At 39.5% G+C, this 19291-nt stretch overlaps 2 protein-coding genes across 5 annotated transcripts in view; one reads left to right on the top strand and one right to left on the bottom strand.

Annotated features, from left to right (window-relative positions):
* uspl1 (ubiquitin specific peptidase like 1) overlaps positions 1–10948 on the bottom strand; it is a 15139-nt gene extending 4191 nt beyond the window's left edge. Inside the window, exons 1-8 of one of the 3 annotated variants that reach the window (XM_008277340.1) lie at positions 10818–10948; positions 9688–9778; positions 8643–8799; positions 7838–7960; positions 6789–7746; positions 5176–5286; positions 1235–1364; positions 216–341 (exon numbers count right to left, since the gene is read on the bottom strand). In XM_008277340.1, the coding sequence (XP_008275562.1) occupies positions 216–341; positions 1235–1364; positions 5176–5286; positions 6789–7746; positions 7838–7960; positions 8643–8799; positions 9688–9728 (1646 nt within the window). In that variant the 5' untranslated portion in view covers positions 9729–9778; positions 10818–10948. The remainder of the gene's footprint in view (positions 1–215; positions 342–1234; positions 1365–5175; positions 5287–6788; positions 7747–7837; positions 7961–8642; positions 8800–9687; positions 9779–10817) is intronic. The other 2 variants (XM_008277339.1, XM_008277341.1) reach the window with 2 other exon arrangements.
* On the top strand, positions 3176–18715 carry hmgb1a (high mobility group box 1a). Of its 2 annotated transcripts, XM_008277343.1 has the most exons (7): positions 3176–3186; positions 4776–4781; positions 14704–14749; positions 17020–17180; positions 17455–17600; positions 17760–17934; positions 18031–18715. In XM_008277343.1, the coding sequence occupies exons 4-7, from the start codon at positions 17034–17036 to the stop codon at positions 18181–18183; spliced, it is 621 nt and encodes a 206-aa protein (XP_008275565.1). In that variant the 5' UTR covers positions 3176–3186; positions 4776–4781; positions 14704–14749; positions 17020–17033; the 3' UTR covers positions 18184–18715. The 2 variants fall into 2 exon arrangements, with proteins under 2 accessions (XP_008275565.1, XP_008275564.1); XM_008277342.1 differs by lacking the exons at positions 3176–3186; positions 4776–4781 and having other exon boundaries at positions 14662–14749.
* The last annotated feature ends 576 nt before the right edge of the window (positions 18716–19291 follow it).

Genomic DNA, 19291 nt, shown 5'->3' with positions numbered 1-19291 from the left:
GATCCTGATCACGTGAATCAGGTGTGTTGGAAGAGGGAAACATCTAAAACATGCTGGATAGGGGCTCTCGAGGACCAGGATTGGACACCTTGGCTTAACATATTCCACCCATTTAACATTATTCACTGCACCTGTTAGTGGTTTTACTGTTGTGGCTGATTCGTGTGTATATATAAATCTTTACATGTATAATATAAAGTTGGTTTAGTCCTCACCTCTCCAGCATCATAGTCCTCCTCTGATTCTTCTTGCGGCAAGCATTGCACGGGCCAAAGTGAACTGCATGAAGCGGGCGCCAGTCAGGCACAATATTTGGAAAGGTGGGGAGAGTTTTTGTTACCCTGAAAAAGCAAAGCATGAAATACATTTAGGACTCAGGTTATTGCAGAAAAGAAACAGAGTATGCAGAGGGAAACATATTAGCTGCACTGCCTGGTCTGTAATGGTCACCACTTAAACATGTATTCTCTTTTAATCATTTTCCTTGTTCTAACAATCACCTGTTCTTGATAAGAAAAATATGCTTTTTAGGCAATCAAAGACAAACCGCCTTTCTCAGCCATCCTTTAAATTCATTTTGATAATCAGTTAATTGTGTATTCACAAATTCTCTAGTGTTTGAATGCATTGCTTCACTGTTTTATATCATTGTAAACTCAATACCCTGTTGTAGGTTTTGGACTGTTGGTCAGACAAAACAGCCAGTGTGAGCATGTTAGTAAAAGTACCAGGAAAATACTACAGCATTTATTGCTATTATCTGGCATTTTACAGATTCAACAAACAATATATTCTTCAAATTATTTAATTTGACAAATTAATACAAATATGGGTTTGGAAGTTTGCATTAGATTTTACCAATATATCGAAGTTCACAGCAACACTACATGAAGCTTTATGCTTATAATCTATATACAGAAGTCAATGAGTCAAGAAAAGTAAAGCCACTTATTGAAACCAAATTATATCAACTATTTTCAGCAGTTAGTGAATTCATATCTTTACTTTGCCCTCTCCAGACAAACCTGGGGCCGAGTGGTGCATAATTTGATGTTTTTTTGTTTTTTTTTCCAGCATGATTACTTTCAATACACTTAAGTGCCTTCAGTCTCATTGTTGTTAAGCTTCTGGTTGAATGCGTGAAATGTTTTAAAACAAGTTACTAATTACAACCTAAAAAATGGTTTCTGGATTCTAGCACAACTTACGTAATTGTAAATTTAAAACCATTTACCTTTCTTTCGTAGCAGCTTTGCATTCAGTGCACTTGAACTCCCACTGAAAGGTTGACTGGAAAAGACGCTCCACCCAAGAATCCATGGTGAGCAGAAGCGGCATGGCAAACACTGGAGTTTCCCTCCGACCTGAAAAGTACAGACATGCAGAAGTTAAAGCATCATTATATGATCGAGTGCTGGCAGCAGCTGCTGTCACAATAATCCATATTCCCAGGTAGTTTTAAAGAATCTAATCTGTGGATGAGTTGTGAGGTAAAGTTCTTATAGCATATGGTTCACCATTAGACTCTCACACATTGTCTAACTTGTTAAGATGCATGTATTAGTGCCATGTTTCTGTGCCTTATCTTCATCTAGCAAATAGTTTGGTACAAAGAGAGAAGCCATCTTAAACAGGGAGTGGCTCTGACTCCACCACCACAGTCCACATATCACATCCCACCTCCCTTTGTGGCTGCCCTTGAGTAGGAGTCTGAGAAACAAGCCCAATTTTCAAGTTTGTCCCTATCGACGCTGGTCATTCACAGGAGTTTGCACTGATTTTGTTGTGTGTTTTTCAATTTTATCACAATAGTTTAGACTTGAGCTTTTAACGGCTGTAGAAGCACCACCGAGCTGCATTCTTTCCCTTTAGACACTTTTTCTACCCTCCTAACTAAAGCCATCACTCAACAACTGCCCTCATCCCTTTGTGCATTGCCTCAGCTCCGTAAGCCCCGGTTTTTAACAGTACTGTGGCTGGAGCCAACAAATTGATACCACTCAGGACCACCATGGTCCTCCATTACACTAATGTCCACTTCAGGGGGTTTCTAGAGGGACAAAGTTCACCTAAAAAAAAAAAACCCTCTTTAAAAGAGGTGTGCAAATCCTGTGATGCTCTCCCCTTTTCCCTGGTGTGGGGATGTCACTGAACAACTCCTGTCCCTCCTCTCTCCACCTCTTGGCTGCTTTTCAGCATTTATCAAAATTATACAGTAGGTGGAGTTGAGCACAGAGATGGGGGTGAAGTTACACTTTACTTTCCCCTTCGCTATTATCGCCCCCGCTTTGTGTTTACAGTAGGTTTTCCAAGTTTTATATAACGTAATGATCTGGCGGCAACAAGAAGAACACAATCCAAGGTTTGCGTGTCCGGACCTGTCACTTGCTGATATTATGAGGTGATAATGGCTGCTTTGAAGGATCAAGACTCACTCTTGCCATGGATAGTAAATACAGATTCATGACTCAGTACATTTTTGAGGTATGCTGCTGAGATGGCAAGAAGATAACGGACGGTACACATTGTAGCAGAAAAAACAAAAGTTAAGGTAATGAAGTTCTTCAGTCGTTTGAAGATCTTACACAGAGCCTTCCACACTGTGCATAAGCTGCATGATTACATTTTACAGAAGGAACAAAACCAGACAGATGACTCCTTTATGTACTCCTTTTTGTGAATGTAATCTTTTGCCAAAAGCGTAGCACTAGTTTATACAAAAATTAATATTCAAGAACAGAAGGCTCCAGGGGCCCTGGGAGCATTGTGTTGTCGAGTTTGAAAAGCATTTGCTTAGACATCTCTCCCTTGCTCACAGAAGCTTGGCACAGTTTGCATATTGCTCCTGATTCAACACTGGTTTCCTATCAGTGATGGTAGATTCAGAAATACAGTAAATAAATAGAGAAACATTTCACTTTTCCATCAGTGTCTTTTCATCTGTATATTAGAATTCACCCATGTGTCAATATTAACCTCATTAGACAGGTGTTAAACTACAATATTCGCCTTTATGTTGTTTAACCGGTACATTGCAATGTAAAGAGAACAACTGTGAAAGTATGGCTCTGCTACTTCACACACGTCCTGACAAAGCTGACAGAGAGAGAGAGGAGCAACAAAACAGCAGCCAAGTAGTGCTCAATAACTCAATCTCTTGCCTTTTGTGTCACATAGAATAAAAACGTGTTTGGAATAGGACAAACGGCCACTCTGAACAAACCTCACTTGTGACAAATATCCATTCAGAATCTATTTCTCTATGACTTAGAAATCATTTTTGAGCTGAGAATCGACTTTGAGGCAAAAAAAGAAGAAGAAGAAGCTGAGGACTTGACTTTGTGACACAGAAATGAATGTAGTTGATATCGGACGAGAGGCAAGATACCATGGACGGGTTGTCTGTCAATCACAGTGCTGAAGCAGAGCGCGACTGCTTCATGACTTGTGCCTCTTTTCCATCAGGATACTGCTGGTGCAGAGCCAGTTCTGCCTTGGTGGCTTTTGAGAACCGGGCTGCATTTCGGCATTTCGACAGGTTTAAGAACTCAATACTATGGATTATTACACAGCAGAAGCTCGGCTAATTTCTATGAGCTGGAAGTTGCAAAATGATTAGGAAATTAGTGTTCATGTAGAGTAAATAACGAACCTCTCAGTTACTGCACATTACTGGTCTTAACCTAAGTAAATGTTTTGATACTGTACAAAAACGTACATTGTGTTTAATAATTACAGTCCCTTCCCCTGCATCTCTTGAGAGTATTTGTTTTGCTGTGGAATACGATACTTCACTCAAGTTTGATCAATATATTCTTGCAGAGCCCCACCCATTGCAATTGATATCAGTGGACCAGCAATTTTGGGGAGCCATTTTTTTCCAGTGGCAATGCATGATGGTAGTGGTTCGAGATTAGTCACTGGTCAAAAGGGGGTACTATTGCATACTTTCAGCTGCAGGTGAATTTAAAACTAGATTTAAATGAGAGTGATTCACCTTTGATAATACAATTAGTCAATCAACACAAATGAGTCGCTTGATAGGTTCTCACCTTCATATCCAATATATTCCTCCTGGCAGGAACATATTTATTCTGACACACAAATCATATGTTTATGTGCTAATTCATGCCTTTATTTATTGGCAGAAATCCTTTTGATTTAGTTAACATGAAAAATGACTATCAAATAAATTTGAATTAGTCTTTTCATTCTACTGTATTAATTATTAGACCTGAAAAGACGTTTGGAATGAATGAATCATTGTCACTGTGTGTAAAAGTTCATATAAGTGTAAATACAGGAAGGACACTGCACCTCACAATTTTCAGAGTGGAAAAAAATAACTATTAAAACTGAAGCGACACCTTTTAGTTAAGTTGAATATTGGACAATGCATCTGTGTGTGCACTCTATGTGTTGTTTTTTGCTTTTCAAAGCTTTAGGCCTTGATGATGTTAAAAACAAAGGACCAAAGTCAGAGTATAAATAATACTTCTTCAGATATTTACCATAGAAGTATCTGACCTGGTATTGGATAGTGTGTAAATATGCTCATTAATTACAAAGTTAAACATAGCGAGTCTACTAAAATACAACAAAAAAAAGCTTTAATTAAGTGCACTTATTGTTGGGTTGTACTAAAGAGAGCAACTAATCAAGCTTGACTTACAGTTATGTGTATTTTCAATGTGGGCAGATGTGATTCATGATGCACTCGGCTTTTAGGCTACTTAATAGGCAGACTTTGTCTGAACTTCTTCATTCAGGGTCAGAACTGAATCCTGTTCCAATGTGACTTGAACAGACGTGTGAAGATTAGACCAGGTGCAGCAGTACACAGAAACACTACACTCACAAACAGTAAAGTAACGTCAGCACAGCTGCACTATCATTTGAATGAAAGTTCTCATTGAACTACTCCTACAGATGCAATAATAACATACTATGATTTTTTGAAAAAATACCTGGTCTGCTTTTGACTACTGTGCAGCTGTAATTTTCAATGTGGGGAACTTACTTTTTGGCATGCAAATCATTTCTCAAAGACTTAAGACTTAACTTGGAGTAGCTCTCTTAAGACTTAAGAAGTGGCTCAGCTTTAGTCAGAACACTAAAAACATGCAGGGTCATCGCAGGTTCATAACAGACTGATGAATATAAAACTGAGCTTACCCAGTTTGCATTGCAGTTTGGGTTGCAGTACTTTGAAGACCCACATCCTGAGAGTCTGCAGATCTGCATTGGCCTTTTGCAGCACATGATTTGGCACCCTCACAACGCCATCTGGACAGAAAGTAAAGCAAGTCAAACAAATACCACAAAAACAATGTTTCTCAATTAATCCTTCTCAAAATGTTTCAGTTTTATGCACCCAGGTTTGGATGTAACATCTGTCACCATCCCAATACAACAGAGACTAGAGCGGTGTACTCCGGCGCAAGGTTAATGGGATACCAAAGCATGTTGAGCTTAAAGTCAGAGTTTTCAGTGTCACGAAGGCGTTTAACCTGCTAGATCTCCATGGTAACCGATGATAACTGGTACAGCAAAGCTAACCTGTTCCAGCAGAGGTTGTGTTCAGAGTTTGTGGTTTAAATTGGCTGTAAGAAACATCTCCCTTTCACCAATTATGTACCTGACTATTTTCTCTGTAAGCTGTATGGATCTGAAGCTGCGGAGTCACAGTATCACACACTGTATGCATCCCATTGCAATGGGAACTTACATGCAATCACATGGTGGTGCAGAAAATGCATAAATATGTTTTTGTGCTTGGTCCCAACTTGCTGCCAAGTCCATTTAACATTGGTGGTAATGCAGCTTATAGAACACAGATGAGAAAATGGATTGGTCTATTAGTATGTACCACTAAGAATATTCAAACAACACCATTTATTTCACATTGATTTGGCCAAAAACTAAAGTGATTTCCATGTGTGCTTCATTATATGTTAGACCTAAATGCACTTCTTGAGAATTATGTTAAATTTTATGAAGTTTAAAGTTTAAAAGCTCTAACGTGCAGCTGCACATTAGAAATAAGCAACTGCATTAAGAATGCACAGAGAGCTACAATAAATGTAACTCACACGATTATTGATTTTATACCAGCATTCCCCTTACGCCTTATTTGCAATAACAGCCCTTTTCAGAGTAATACATTTTACTTCATAGCTTGAACAACCTCTAAACTGAAGTAGGGTGCACACCATCGGACCATTTTGTGCAAAGGAACAGTCAAATGATGTGTTGAACACCCTCATTATGGGATTGCACACAGAGCTGGATGAAGAAAATCTGGGTTAACAAAGAAAGCTAATTACCCCTGTGATGATATCCATTATTTCTAATTGGAGTTTGGGGTTTTGTTGAGCTGGCTAACACAAAAAAGCCTGGCTATGTCAAATTTGCATTGTGGTACACCCCTCAGACATGTTGCCATTATGTTTTTCAAGTGAAATCATTGTTTTTAACAGCACAAACAACATTCCATTAACCTCCATTATGCATTGAGGTCACAGAAAACATCTCTGGGATGGAGAGCTTCAAACCTGGGAGCAAAAACAATCTGCACAGCTCGAGAGGCATAAAATATGGGTACATAGATAAATATAGTTGACTCAGCCTATTGACATTAGTTGTTTTAGATTTGTGTTGTCAAAAACATGAAAAGCAGAAGCAAGGATGATCTAACTTGTTACAGATTGTAGATATTACAAAATAAATTTACTTGAGACATTTCTAAAAACCTGACATTTAATTACATTCATATCTTTTTAACCTACCTTTGCCAGTTTGCTGGTGGACTTGGACGGCAGCACAAATGTCTTCATATTCTCTCATCAGCCGCCACACAGATGACCGCTGAGGCTCCTCTTTAGGTTGACATTTTTTTAAGCTCTGACAACTCACCAGAGCAGCAAGCAGAGAGTCCAGCCAGCACAGGTTATCACGGTTTCTCCAGAAAAGTTGGTTTGGAACCGATACAAGCTCCTCCAACTCTGTCATTGCAGTACAGGACAAATCCTCACTTTCTGACTTGACGTCTCCCCCGTCTTTACATTTAGCAGTGTCTGCAGTAGGTGATTTCTGCTCTGTCCACGTTGTCTCCTCATTGTGCTGAGTTGATGGAACACTGAGATCAGTACAACAAATGTCTTCATTTGAAAGAAAGGATTGATTGGAGCTCAGACTGTTGCATCTGTTCAGCACCTCAGGAGAACTCCTCCCCTGCCTGAAATCGTTCTCTGATATACCCAGAGCACCACAGTGAGGAGAGAGTACAGGGTCATTCCCATCAGCAGTCAACAAAACGTTTGATGGGTGTCCAACTGAGGTTGAGCATGTAGGAGGAGCAAGACCATCTGCATAAGCAGCATCGGCTGGATCCTTCTTCAGAGCAATATTCTTATCTTGTAGTGATTCACATCCTGTTGTCTCTGCAACTGGGCAGAGACTGTGGTATCCATTCACCTTTTGACCATCTGTCTCAGGTGCTGCATGGTGCCCATTTGTAACAGTGTTTACAGTGCCACGCTCTGCCGGGCTAATAGGTGAGTCAGTAATGCTTTGTGGCCCAAGATCGTCAAGCTTGCTTGATCGCAGACGTTTGACTGACGGTTTAATCAACTCTTCATTTTCCAACGTTGAAGCGTTTTTTCTTTTGTTCCCAGCAGTGGGCTCCACAGGATCCAAGCTAGCCAAAACATCCTCCAAAGATCGGGTGACCAGGGGGAAGAGGCACTATGTGGGAATAAATACAAAAAGCTTAACATGCCGAATAGCACAAAACATAAAACATGACCGTGTGTTTAACAGCATTACTCGGACTTACCTGTGGGTTTGTGCAGAGGGTGATGGACTCCTGGAGGTTGATGCGGTAAGAGCGCAGAGCATAGGTCAAGCCCTTTGAAGTACACCAAGGACAGCACTCCAATGAAGCAGCTCTTCCCTGCACCTAAACAATATGACACCAAAAAAACATGGATTTAGTCAAGTTGACAAACCTCCAAAAATAGATGAGTCATATCACTACTTCACATTTAAACATATAAGACAGTTCATTTTTTAAATAAAGTTTAGCTTGTATACATTTCCATCAGATGGATGACTTTTACTAACTTTATCCACCAACTCTTTCATCTCCCCTTTTCATACTGTTCCAATCACATTAAATACTTGTCTGTACACATGCACCAAAAAATAGAAAGGTTTAAATTGATTTACCTTGCAGATGTGAGTCATATAAGTAAGAGTAAGAACTGTTGTAAGTAATTCTCAGGATTCTGTTTGAATGCTTGTTTGTTTCTTTGAACGGTGGCCTCCAATCAGTGAGCAGTAGTTTCAATGAGGTAAGATTGATTGATGTCAAATACATTAAGCTTAAAACCAGATTAAAAACTTGTAAGAACATTAATTATAACACACAGTTTCTTGTATAGCAGTATGTATTGAAAGGTTTTAACCTCCCAGATCTTTCAAGCATAACAAAAAAATCTTTCGCCTTTTACAACTTCAGATTTCCATTTGTGTTTCTTTTCTGTAATTTGGATTGGTACTGCCCAGTCACAGTATTTTTCAAATGTAATTCAGCTTTGCGCAAGTGACAACAATGCGAGGAAAGCAAGAGCTCTACTGACTTTTCCCAAATACCCCGCCAGTGGTGAGGCCAAAGCCCCCAAACCAGTGTCTTCACCAGTCATTGGCAAACAGCTGCTGCTCTTTGGGTCCACGGCTGTCCGGTGCCATTCAGAAAATACTACCATGTCACTGCAACCTGGCTCACCTCCAAAGGAGCTGAGGAATAAAAATACAGCACCACAACAGGTATGTTACAGTTCTGAAGATACATGGAAACACATTTTGTTTGAGGGTTAGACCATAAGGCCATCAGAAAAAAGCTGATGGTTTGTTTATGTCTGCTAAAGTGATACAATTTCAATAAATATCTTTAACTTTAGAAATGTTCAAAACCCTTTTTATATCTTATAAGATCTTTGATGCAAGTGCCTCAATTAGTCAGGTATTGAATTAACTGCAACAGCAAATGTGCCTTCTGTTTAGTTACGGAGAGTCTCATTTTAATTTCTGCAGAATTCCCTCTCTCATGACTACGGCTATAACTAATGACGGATTTACATTTTGACTCAATTTGTCAATTAGTTTTCATTAATCAATTAATTGTTTGGTCTATAAAATATTGAAAAATGGGGGAAAATGTCAATAATTGTTTTGCAAAGCCCAACATGACATCCTCAAATGTCTTATTTTGTCCACAGCCAAAATATATTCAATTTACTGTTATAAAGAAGCAAAGAAACGAGAGAATATACAAATTTAGAACGCAGGAATCAGAGAGAGTGGACTTTTCTTTTCTCAATAAACTAGTTGACAAATAATTTAAGATAAGGATAAGATAAGCCTTTACTATCACTGCAGTGGGGAAATCAGCAGTGTTAAAGCAGCAAAAGATTTAGGAAACATAGCAGAAAAAATTTAAAAATAAACCAAAATATACTTAAATACTCGTTATACTGTACGAGAATATAGAAATAGCAGTATTGCACATGTCATTGGTATTGCACAGGTTTTTTCATATACAGAAAATAGTTGACAGATTATCAGCTGAGTGCAGTGTAGTTTACGAATATACAGTTTAGCAAATATTTATTTGACCACTTTTACCAGTATTTTCTGCCTCTTCCTTGCAGTTTTTTTCCATGCATGTCTTCTGATCATCTTGCCATTCTCTTCTTTTAGGCACTGCTGAGTGATACTTTAATTTTGATTATCGTTGACCTTACATAAACATTTAAGCACAATAGTGTTGACTCAAAAATGTTTGGGGCCTTAGTGCTGACTTTGCCATCTTTAAAGTTACAATATAATACATATATATTTATATTTATATTTTTGGGGCCTTAGTGCTGACTTTGCCATCTTTAAAGTTACAATATAATACATATATATTTAATATATATATAAACATAATTTATGGATTGAATTATAAGACGTCATGTGTTTTAGAAGCTGTAATTATTTGAGCACTGATTAAATTCAAACAAATCAAACACTATCAATCTTCAAGGCTTATTGTGTGGACTTCATAAGAAAACAGCTAGTCTAAGAATTATTTGCAAAGACTTAATTCACATGACCCTCCCCTACACAATATTTGAATTTTTAACCAACGTTTATTTAATCTAAGCATTGAATAATTTTCTATAACATAGTGTATTATTTCAGAATGCTAGTTTTTCTTGGTGTCAGTAATACTGCAGGAAATTAACCAAACTCCTTTAGAGCACATTACCTTAAAAACAACATTGGTTTGAAGGCTCACACGTGGGAGCTTCGTGACAGTTAAACTGTCCCATTAAAGTCCATGCGCTTAGTTACGACAAAAGCACACAGTGGGGTTTGTGATGGATAATAAAAACGAATTGTGCTTGAATTAGCTTTCAATTGTTTAAAGTTAAGGCAAAATGCAAAACCCGCAGATGCTGATTGAATCAACATCACTCAATGTAAACACACCATAGAATTCAAATTCTCAACTGTACCTCACATCAGGAGGTGATTGAATCACGAAAACGGTTATTTCACATTAGCTAGCTAATGCATTAATGACTTGTTCTGGAATAAGTGAAATGTTTAAAAGTCTTTCTGAAACAATTCAGATAAAGTCCGAGCTAACATGCGCCGGCTGAACCATCAGCCGCTACACCTGGTGCTAGCATGCTACAGTATTAGCCTGAGCCCGGGAAATAACTTAAGACGCTCCCGCATCTTAGTTCAAATAAATGAATACGTACCGAAGCCAAAGTTAAATTAAATTCGTTACAACGCTGCCGAAGAGTGAAATCCATCCAGACAGAGTCGTATTTGTGAAGCCCCGGGCGCCTGTGGAGTGAGTCCATGTGCATCCTTTTGTGAGTTCGTGTCAGAAACGTTCTTTTTCCGGGCGCCGGTTGTGCAGCAGGCTTTGTGTTCCCCCCCTCCCTCTCCATGACAGATGGTTCCGCAGGCCCCCGCTTGGTAGTTCCAGTGAACTGCAGCTGCCTGAGCTCAAGTTATTGTTCATGTTGGTGCTGCAGATTAGCACGGCACAGCCCATCAAACCAGCGCTAACCGGTGTGAGTACATGAACACTGACGCGTCTAAATAGAGTCGGCGCATGTAGTCACGGTACCATTTAAAAAATAAAAAATAAAAAAATATCTATGTATCACTCATTAGTTATAGTCTGTGTAATTAGTGACCCTTTTTACATTCTATGACATTATTTTTGGTTTGCAAATAAACAATCTGGCATGTCACGTTTCTGAAAGTGGAATGAACAGTTTCAAAGGAGGCTTTAAAAATAATGTAATATCAATATAAATGCCATTCCAATCGTTATCATTAATACAGCAGTGGTAGTAAAGGTGGCTGTACTTTAATCAGATTAATATTTACCTCATGTTAATAATAGCATTGTAAAAGTTAAAAGGCTCTGCTGTGGCTATCTTAAAAACTAAAGTGAAACAAGAGACATTTTGTGTATATTAAAAAAAACTATAACAAGAAACAATCATGAAAACATGTTTACTGGAGATCAGAATAATACAGTGATTGATTTCAAAACTGAGATTGCCTCTAGCTATAAATTCCCCCTATATCCACTCTGTGCTTGACTTGTCTGGCTTTGTAACTAAGGATGACTGTTTATTATGGGTTTATTTTTGTAGGCCTGCTGTCTGAGGATTTTTTTTGAGTAGTAGAGGGGGCGGCTGGCTGGGTGGGGGTAGTATGGGGTTTACATATGTCCCTCACTTTGGTTCTAATACTCCAGCCCTCACACCTCCTGCTCTTGTACACTCCAACCCACACACATTCACTTACGTGCACACATACACACATCTCCCCCCACCCAATCCCGCCTCTTGCATGTGCCCTCCTCCCTTAAGCCCCTCCTGTATCTGCTGCTCTCCTGTCCTCTATTTTCCTCTTGATGACAAAATGAATTTGCATATTTTTCCCAGGGAGCGCTCATTAGAATGCATAAACCGGCCGCCTCCTAGCCTCACGAGCAGGCTATAGCTTTCTGCCATGGCATCTCCTGATGCAAAATGAGACACAGACAGGCAGCATCACAGGCAGACATGTGGCCTGAGTCTGGGTTGTGATTGGCATTTGGAAACAGTTCACCCTTCCCATTCTTAATTCAAGGATAAGAATAAACTCTGTGTCAGCCATTTTTCTTTGTTTCTATATAAGCTGCTAAGAAGGAAGATGTTTAATAGATTTCCATATAAAAAAGCATCTAGGAATTTGTAATATTTTTAAGCACACATAATTATAAGATTATCTACAGTGGTCATATGACTATGTTTTGCAAATACTAATAGACCGTGGACATTTTTTTTTTATTGTACCACCCCACCCCCCACTGTCCACATTTAAACACACAGACATGCCTTTAAAGTCAAATCACATTATCTTCCCTGAAGTTTGTGCAAAATAAGCAAGTCATCTATGGGAAGGCCCTTTTCACAATCTGCAATCATAGTACGGACATTTTTAGCAGGCTACGTTCTGCAATTGATGCTAATTACTCCTCTGTTTATATCTGAAAATTCTGCCTGATGGTGGCGCTAGAGTTCAGGTTACAAGGTCACAAAAATGTGCATTTAAGGTCCAGGAAATGAGAATTTTAACTGTAGACATTTGTGCACACTTCTTCCAAAAACAATAATAAAGACTTTTTAACCTCTGGGTATACTTGGTTCTACTAGTATAGAACACAGTGGCCTGCAGGTTCTGTGTCAGTATGAGCTACAAGTCAGGAGATACCACAAAGACACAGTCTATGAGGGACACACTCAGTAAACAAATTCCAATCTTTGCCTGATGGTGGCGCTAGAGCAAGATTACAAGGTCATCAGATTTATTAGATTCAATTTTAATAGTACAAATGTGCTCAGTGAATTTCATTCCTTTGTAACCTAACTTTCCAAGATCTGTTGATCAGATTAACAAATACAAGTACACTACATGACCTCCTGACCCCTCATGACTGAGCTGATGAGCCAAATTATTCAACTGTATAACGTCAGAACAACAAAATGTGATTGTGGAATTTCTAACAGTTGCATTTTAATGGGAAAATGGTAAATATATATATATATATGTTAAAACTTGTGTGATGAGCTTTATTCTACATTCTGCATGGTAATCTGTATGAAATTACAATGTAGGGGGATACTGTCAGGAAAGTATTAATTAAGCTGGGCATAAACAATTTACTAATTTAAAAACTGCCCTAAAAGTCTCTGAGCCTACATCTGTTCATGTAATATGGATAGACACTGTGGGGTGCATTGAAATGAATGGACTCCTGACTGTCATTGTTTTCCTATTGATGTATATTGTAATGTAAGGCTTTAACCATTTCATTGCACAGGAGAATATGCCTGGGTTAGGGAGAAAGGAGACTACAGCTACTATATGACACTATCATACAGATCAGTTATATCTGGGGCCTGCAATTATAGCAGCAAGGTTTGAATAGAAACAAGGCCACAAGCAAGACTTCACTATACCTCACTGCAAAAAAAAAACATTTCCTATATGCCAAAACTACTGTCAGATTTGTTCCATCTATCGATAGACTGCTTTATTTAAGAAGTTTGTTTTAAACTCAACAGTCGCTGTTTGATCTCCTTAAGCCTGTCTTAATTAGGGATGAGCACACTATCATCTTTCAATCTGTTACTGTATATGAAGCCTTTTAAGTATCAGGCAAAAAACATACTGTGCAGGGGTAAAAATGAACAATCAGTCTGGAGGCTGTTTACCCATTGATTGTAGTTGTCATGATTTGAAATCTGCTGCAAAATGTTTATCTTGATTTGAATGCAGTGCCATAGGTAAACATAGCCAAAAGCATTGAATGAGTGCCTACTAGACATAATTAGTATGTATACTTGTCAAAGAGAACAAGAAAACAGCGTCTGGAGCAGTCAGTGGGTTGATTTTCTCTCATTAATGGGCTAACAATTGAAATCGGCATCACACTGTTACACCACACAGTAATCAAAGGGCAGACCATTAAACTGAATTGCTATTGTGTTTCCCCTCCACCTAGGAGCCAAATCCTGCGAAAAATTGATATCCAGTGCGTATCCATCACGCACGAGATGAGCAATCGCGTCTTGTGTCTCTTACATGCGAGTACGCGATGTTCTCTATGTGCATTTTCAAAGGCATAATTTTGCAAATAAGCTCACGTGCATTGAGGGGAATGTACAATGGAGGCGGTGGATGAGGAGACGGAGAGTCCGTCCGACACAACCGCACGACGTCTCACGGCCGCCCCGTTCGCTGTCTGCAAGCGCTCCACGTTGTCTCATTCATTTAACTTGCCTACTGTACACTGTGCTCAACGTAGTGAATTCAATACTATGGCAAACACACTACACTACTACCAGCTCCAGCATGCTCGGACAGAAATATTTTTGTATCCACGCGCCTCGCAAAACTTCAGTGACGTTTCACAAAAGCCAGCCAATGGGACCTCGTCTTCTATTAGGACAATGAAAAGCCTCCGACCAATCAGAAGAGCGCCAGACCGGGCGCTGGCCAATAGCGTGCGAGCCCCGCCGAGAGTAATGTTAGAGAGCTGAAGACTGAAGACACTGCGTATCGCCTGTGCTCCCTCATACACAGCCATTGCAGAGCATTGAGATCCAGCGATAGTCACTAGGTAAGTATCGCACACACGAACATTTTAAGTGTCCGTTATGACGAGAACGACGATAACATTCATAAATATCTTAGTTACGTGTTCGCCATTGTCCAATGTTGAACCTTTTTCTGCTTGCGAAACATTTTGTCGCCGTTGAGCGTTAAAAACAACAAAAAATAGCCGGCGCTAAGCAGGTAACGTTACATTACGCTGCCTGGGAGTGTGGACCAGACGCACTGTAAAAAGGAAGAAATGAATATTAACCTTGACGAAATTCGACGAAAAACGTCGATTTCGCTAAATGCGAATAATTTTGAATATTACTGTCCTGTCGTTTTTACAAAATGGAGTCGAACCAAACGCTAGTTATCGCGCAAAAATTCAGGAATGTCTAGCGGACAACACGGTTAGCGACAATGGTAGAAGACTCACCGTTAGCTAGCCATTGGCATTGCAGTGCATTGCGAAGCTGAATGCCTGTCATGTGAAGGCTGGGGGAGCGTGCGGGTCCGGATACTAACATTAAAATTATTAAAAACACGAGAAAAAGAAAGACCGTGTGAAAATATGCCCGGACATATGTTTGTTTGCCACAGTTGAGTCGACGAGACGGCGAAAAAATTACCTCACGATCTGCGCTTTACTGTAATGGCTGACTGTATTCGCATAGGAAACAAGGCAGCGAGGCAAATGGGAAGCCAGTGACAGAGGCGCAGTTCACTTCAACTTTTTCTAACGGTGTTTTCTCGCGAAACAAACTTGCAACTATGCGATGTAACGACGGCAAAAGAAAGTTCAATCTTTCGTGATTCGAACGACGCCATCGGGGTATTTTTCCGACGCTCGGAAGACGTTTAAATCGGGGCTTGAAATGAAGTGGTCGCCGCGGTCGCTCTGCCCTCTATTGCATGCAGTGCAATGGCTGTGCGTTGACACAAAGAGAAGGAGCCATATTCTCCATGTTAGTGGATGAAGACGAGCGGCCATTAGGAGCTCATAGAAACCAAGTCAGTAGCACAGCCCGCTCATAGACACAGTACAGACCCAATGTATTACTATACAAGGCGGCTAGTGCAATAGGAATCAATCGGGGAAATATTTTGTCAAGATCGCCGGCTTTCTAGACATATTTGTCGTGTTGCAAAGCGAACTGGGAGGCGGGAGGAGACATTTGAGGGGGACTTTCTTTCATGAAGAAGGCATTCTCACAAAATGGAAGAAGAAATATTGCCGTCGTTGTTGACCTCCTTTTCCTCAACGAGAGCCTATGCGCCATTACTACTTCGCTCGACGCAGCTTACTTGGGAGTTACAGTAGCATTTAATAGGGAAAATGTACAGCAAAAAATAGCGTTTTTAAACACATTCACGAATCCCGTTGAATTTTTCACAGAATAAGCAAAAACCAAGACTTATATCAGACGAGTGTTAAAGCACGTCGAATGGCAGTTTTGAGTGTTTTATTTTCAATAAATACGTCTTTTTATCTAATTTGTGTCTTTTTTGTGTCAAAGTTATTTATTGGATTTTAACATGAACACGAATCAAACGGAGGCTTTCCAGACGGCCTGTTCTTGTTGCAGATGAGGTTTGAGGATATAAATATATATTTATATTTTTGCAAAAACAGCCGTCTTGTTTGTCAAGCCGTCCACCGTTATAGTCCCACAGGGGGTCGAGGTTTATGTTATGCAGCTGAACTTAGGAAACTTTTGCAGCTTCAGTGAAACGGAGCTGAACGTGTGTCGCTGCAAAGAAAACACATATTTATGGATGTTGGTGGGATTTTATTTTTTTTTTCCTTCTCTTGATTCCGTCGCGTTGTGTTTATTCGGGTTTAAATAATGGGAGCTGACCGCGGACCACTGAGTTTTATGTAAAGGCCACGGTAGAGATTGCATCAATAAAGTCATTTTCATCGGATCAGCTCCGTCCATGCTGGGAGGTGTTATTTTAGTGGACTGTGTTAACCGGTCCTAACTTAGTACAGTTTGACAGCAGCGAGGGCGGGTGACTTAAACAGTGCTCCTATGGGTCAATAGAGAGAAATAAAACACATCCTCATTGTCTGGTAGGGGAGTATGATAGGAGGGCGTGTAAGAACATGAGACACTAATATGCACTGCGCCTTTATATGGCTTAATATGATATAAATTTAGAATTACATATTTAGAACACCACTTAGGGATTTTTTTTTATTTTTACATTCTATCATTTTAAAATTCAAAATAATTTTAAATACTCATTTAATTGCACTGCTTAATCTACATTCAAAACATTTGTTTTTAGATACTGCCGCCAAGATGGGGAAAGATCCAACCAAGCCGAGGGGGAAGATGTCCTCCTATGCATATTTTGTCCAGACCTGTCGGGAGGAGCACAAGAAGAAACACCCTGATGCTTCGGTGAACTTTGCCGAGTTCTCCAAGAAGTGCTCTGAGCGATGGAAGGTAATACAAAATGATCGTTGTGTAAACTTTAATCAGTATAAAATTGTGCAAATGGAAATAGATAATTGCCAGTTTTATTGGTGTACATCTAGACAATTCAGATACGAGATGCTTGTTTTTTTATTTTTTGTTTTTATATCTCTTGGTAACAATTAGACAGGTGTGCTGTCGTACAATAAGGAAGAAGATGATGCAACTAAAAGAGAAATAATACTTAAGTAGAGGGAGTGTTGTTACAGATGGTGTCATTAGCAAGTTACCTTTCTGCTCTTAGACAATGTCTGCCAAGGAGAAGGGCAAGTTTGAGGACTTGGCCAGGCAGGACAAGGCCCGCTATGAGCGGGAGATGATGAGCTATGTTCCAGCCAGGGGATCAAAGAAGAAGAAGTACAAGGACCCCAATGCCCCCAAGAGACCTCCGTAAGTACTGCAAGTCAACACTTCGGGATTTTGCAGTCCCATGCGAGAGAAGAGGTTTCTCTCTGAACAAAACTAATCTGAATCATGTGCGACTGAGTCATGTTGTGTTATGTAAATGACAAGCTCAATCTTTTTCCTCTTGCTTTTTTTCTCCTCCAGATCTGCCTTCTTCATCTTCTGCTCAGAGTTCCGCCCTAAGGTGAAAAGTGAGCACCCTGGCCAGTCAATTGGAGATGTTGCCAAGAGGCTTGGCGAGATGTGGAACAGCACTGCTGCAGAGGACAAGCAGCCCTATGAGAAAAAGGCATCCAAACTGAAGGAGAAGTATGAGAAGGTAAAGAAAAGACGATTTGTTGTATCAGTCATAAAAGAAATTACAAAGGGTTGTGTGTCAACATCAGCTCAACATCTTTTCATTCCTCGTTTGCAGGACATTGCAGCCTATCGCGCTAAGGGCAAGACAGGTAGCGGAGCACCTGCAAAAGCCCCTGCCAAGGCAGAGAAAAAGGACGATGATGACGACGACGATGATGAAGATGATGAGGAAGAGGAGGATGATGATGATGAGGATGATGATGAGTAGATAACGAGTGACATATATAGTGGTCATTTTCTTGTTTAAAAAGCATTTAACCCCCTTGTACACACTTCACTTACTGAAAGAAAATACATTAGTATCCAAGGGGTAAAAAAAACAACAAAAAAGGCTGTGTATATCAGTTGTTTTTATGCTGTACAGTTTTTTTCTCCTTTTTGTATAGTTAACACTACACAAGTATCGTGTCTGTATCTTTCTGCCAGTCTTATTTTTCCAGTGGTAGTTCCTAGACCACTATCCTGCCTGGTACAGTGTAAAGGGGTGGGCTTACAGTATTTACCTTAGCTAGAGGTGCACAGCACATAAAAACCTTCTGAGTTAGATCTGAGTGTTTCTTCTTTTTTTCCTTTACCTGTGTGTTTTTATTTTAAATGACATGTTATCAAAATTGACGTATCACAGTTGTTTTACTGATCTTTATGTACCACTGTAATAGCAAAAATAAGAAAAAAAAAACGCCTTGTTTATTGTTGAAATTTAAATTGCTTCTGATGTCAATAAACATTTTTTTTTTTAATAAGCTGTTTTTGTGTCGTGTGTCGGGAAAAATCTTAAAAGGTGTCGCTAATTTTCCTGCAGGATTTCTTTACACAAGAATAAATGGGTCCAAATGATTGTTTGTTTTTATTAAAGGGGGGAGATGGATTTGTTAAGTGAATGCACAATTCCTCTGAGTAAAAACTGTAAAATGTGGTTGATTTGGAAGAGCGATAGAAAGATAAGCAGGATAAACAGCAGCTCTATGAAAAGAAACCTGTTTGCTGCATATCAGTTCTGCCAAAATCAGTGTGACCGTCAATTAAAATATAGATAATTAAATATTCAACAGTCTAGAGCTGCTTGCCAATATACAGCTATAAGAGTGTTGTGCTCGCTAAATGTTTTAGACCTAAGACTTGTTTCAGAGGTGAGACTTCTGTATGAATGTGCTTTGCTCGTCTGCTCGGTAAAGAAAAACTGACTTGACATGATGATGCCCGGAGACAATTAAACAGAGCGGGAAAACATCTAACGACTGTGGCCTTGATAATCTGTTCTTTAGAAGAATGACTCATCACCACAACTGTTTGTGCATCCTGGGCGTTTTAGCCCA

This window comes from Stegastes partitus, unplaced genomic scaffold (assembly GCF_000690725.1).
Source record: "Stegastes partitus isolate 25-593 unplaced genomic scaffold, Stegastes_partitus-1.0.2 Scaffold96, whole genome shotgun sequence".
NCBI lineage: Eukaryota > Metazoa > Chordata > Actinopteri > Pomacentridae > Stegastes > Stegastes partitus.
Note: the sequence above shows the minus strand (reverse complement) of the source record. Positions and strands in the feature narration are given on the sequence as shown.

Bases quoted from the DNA above. Each gene is read 5' to 3' on its own strand.
- hmgb1a (XM_008277343.1), top strand. From the start codon at position 17,034: ATGGGGAAAGATCCAACCAAGCCGAGGGGGAAGATGTCCTCCTATGCA. The intron at 17,181-17,454 runs GTAATACAAAAT...TTCTGCTCTTAG, and splicing joins AGTGCTCTGAGCGATGGAAG to ACAATGTCTGCCAAGGAGAA. The intron at 17,935-18,030 runs GTAAAGAAAAGA...CCTCGTTTGCAG, and splicing joins TGAAGGAGAAGTATGAGAAG to GACATTGCAGCCTATCGCGC.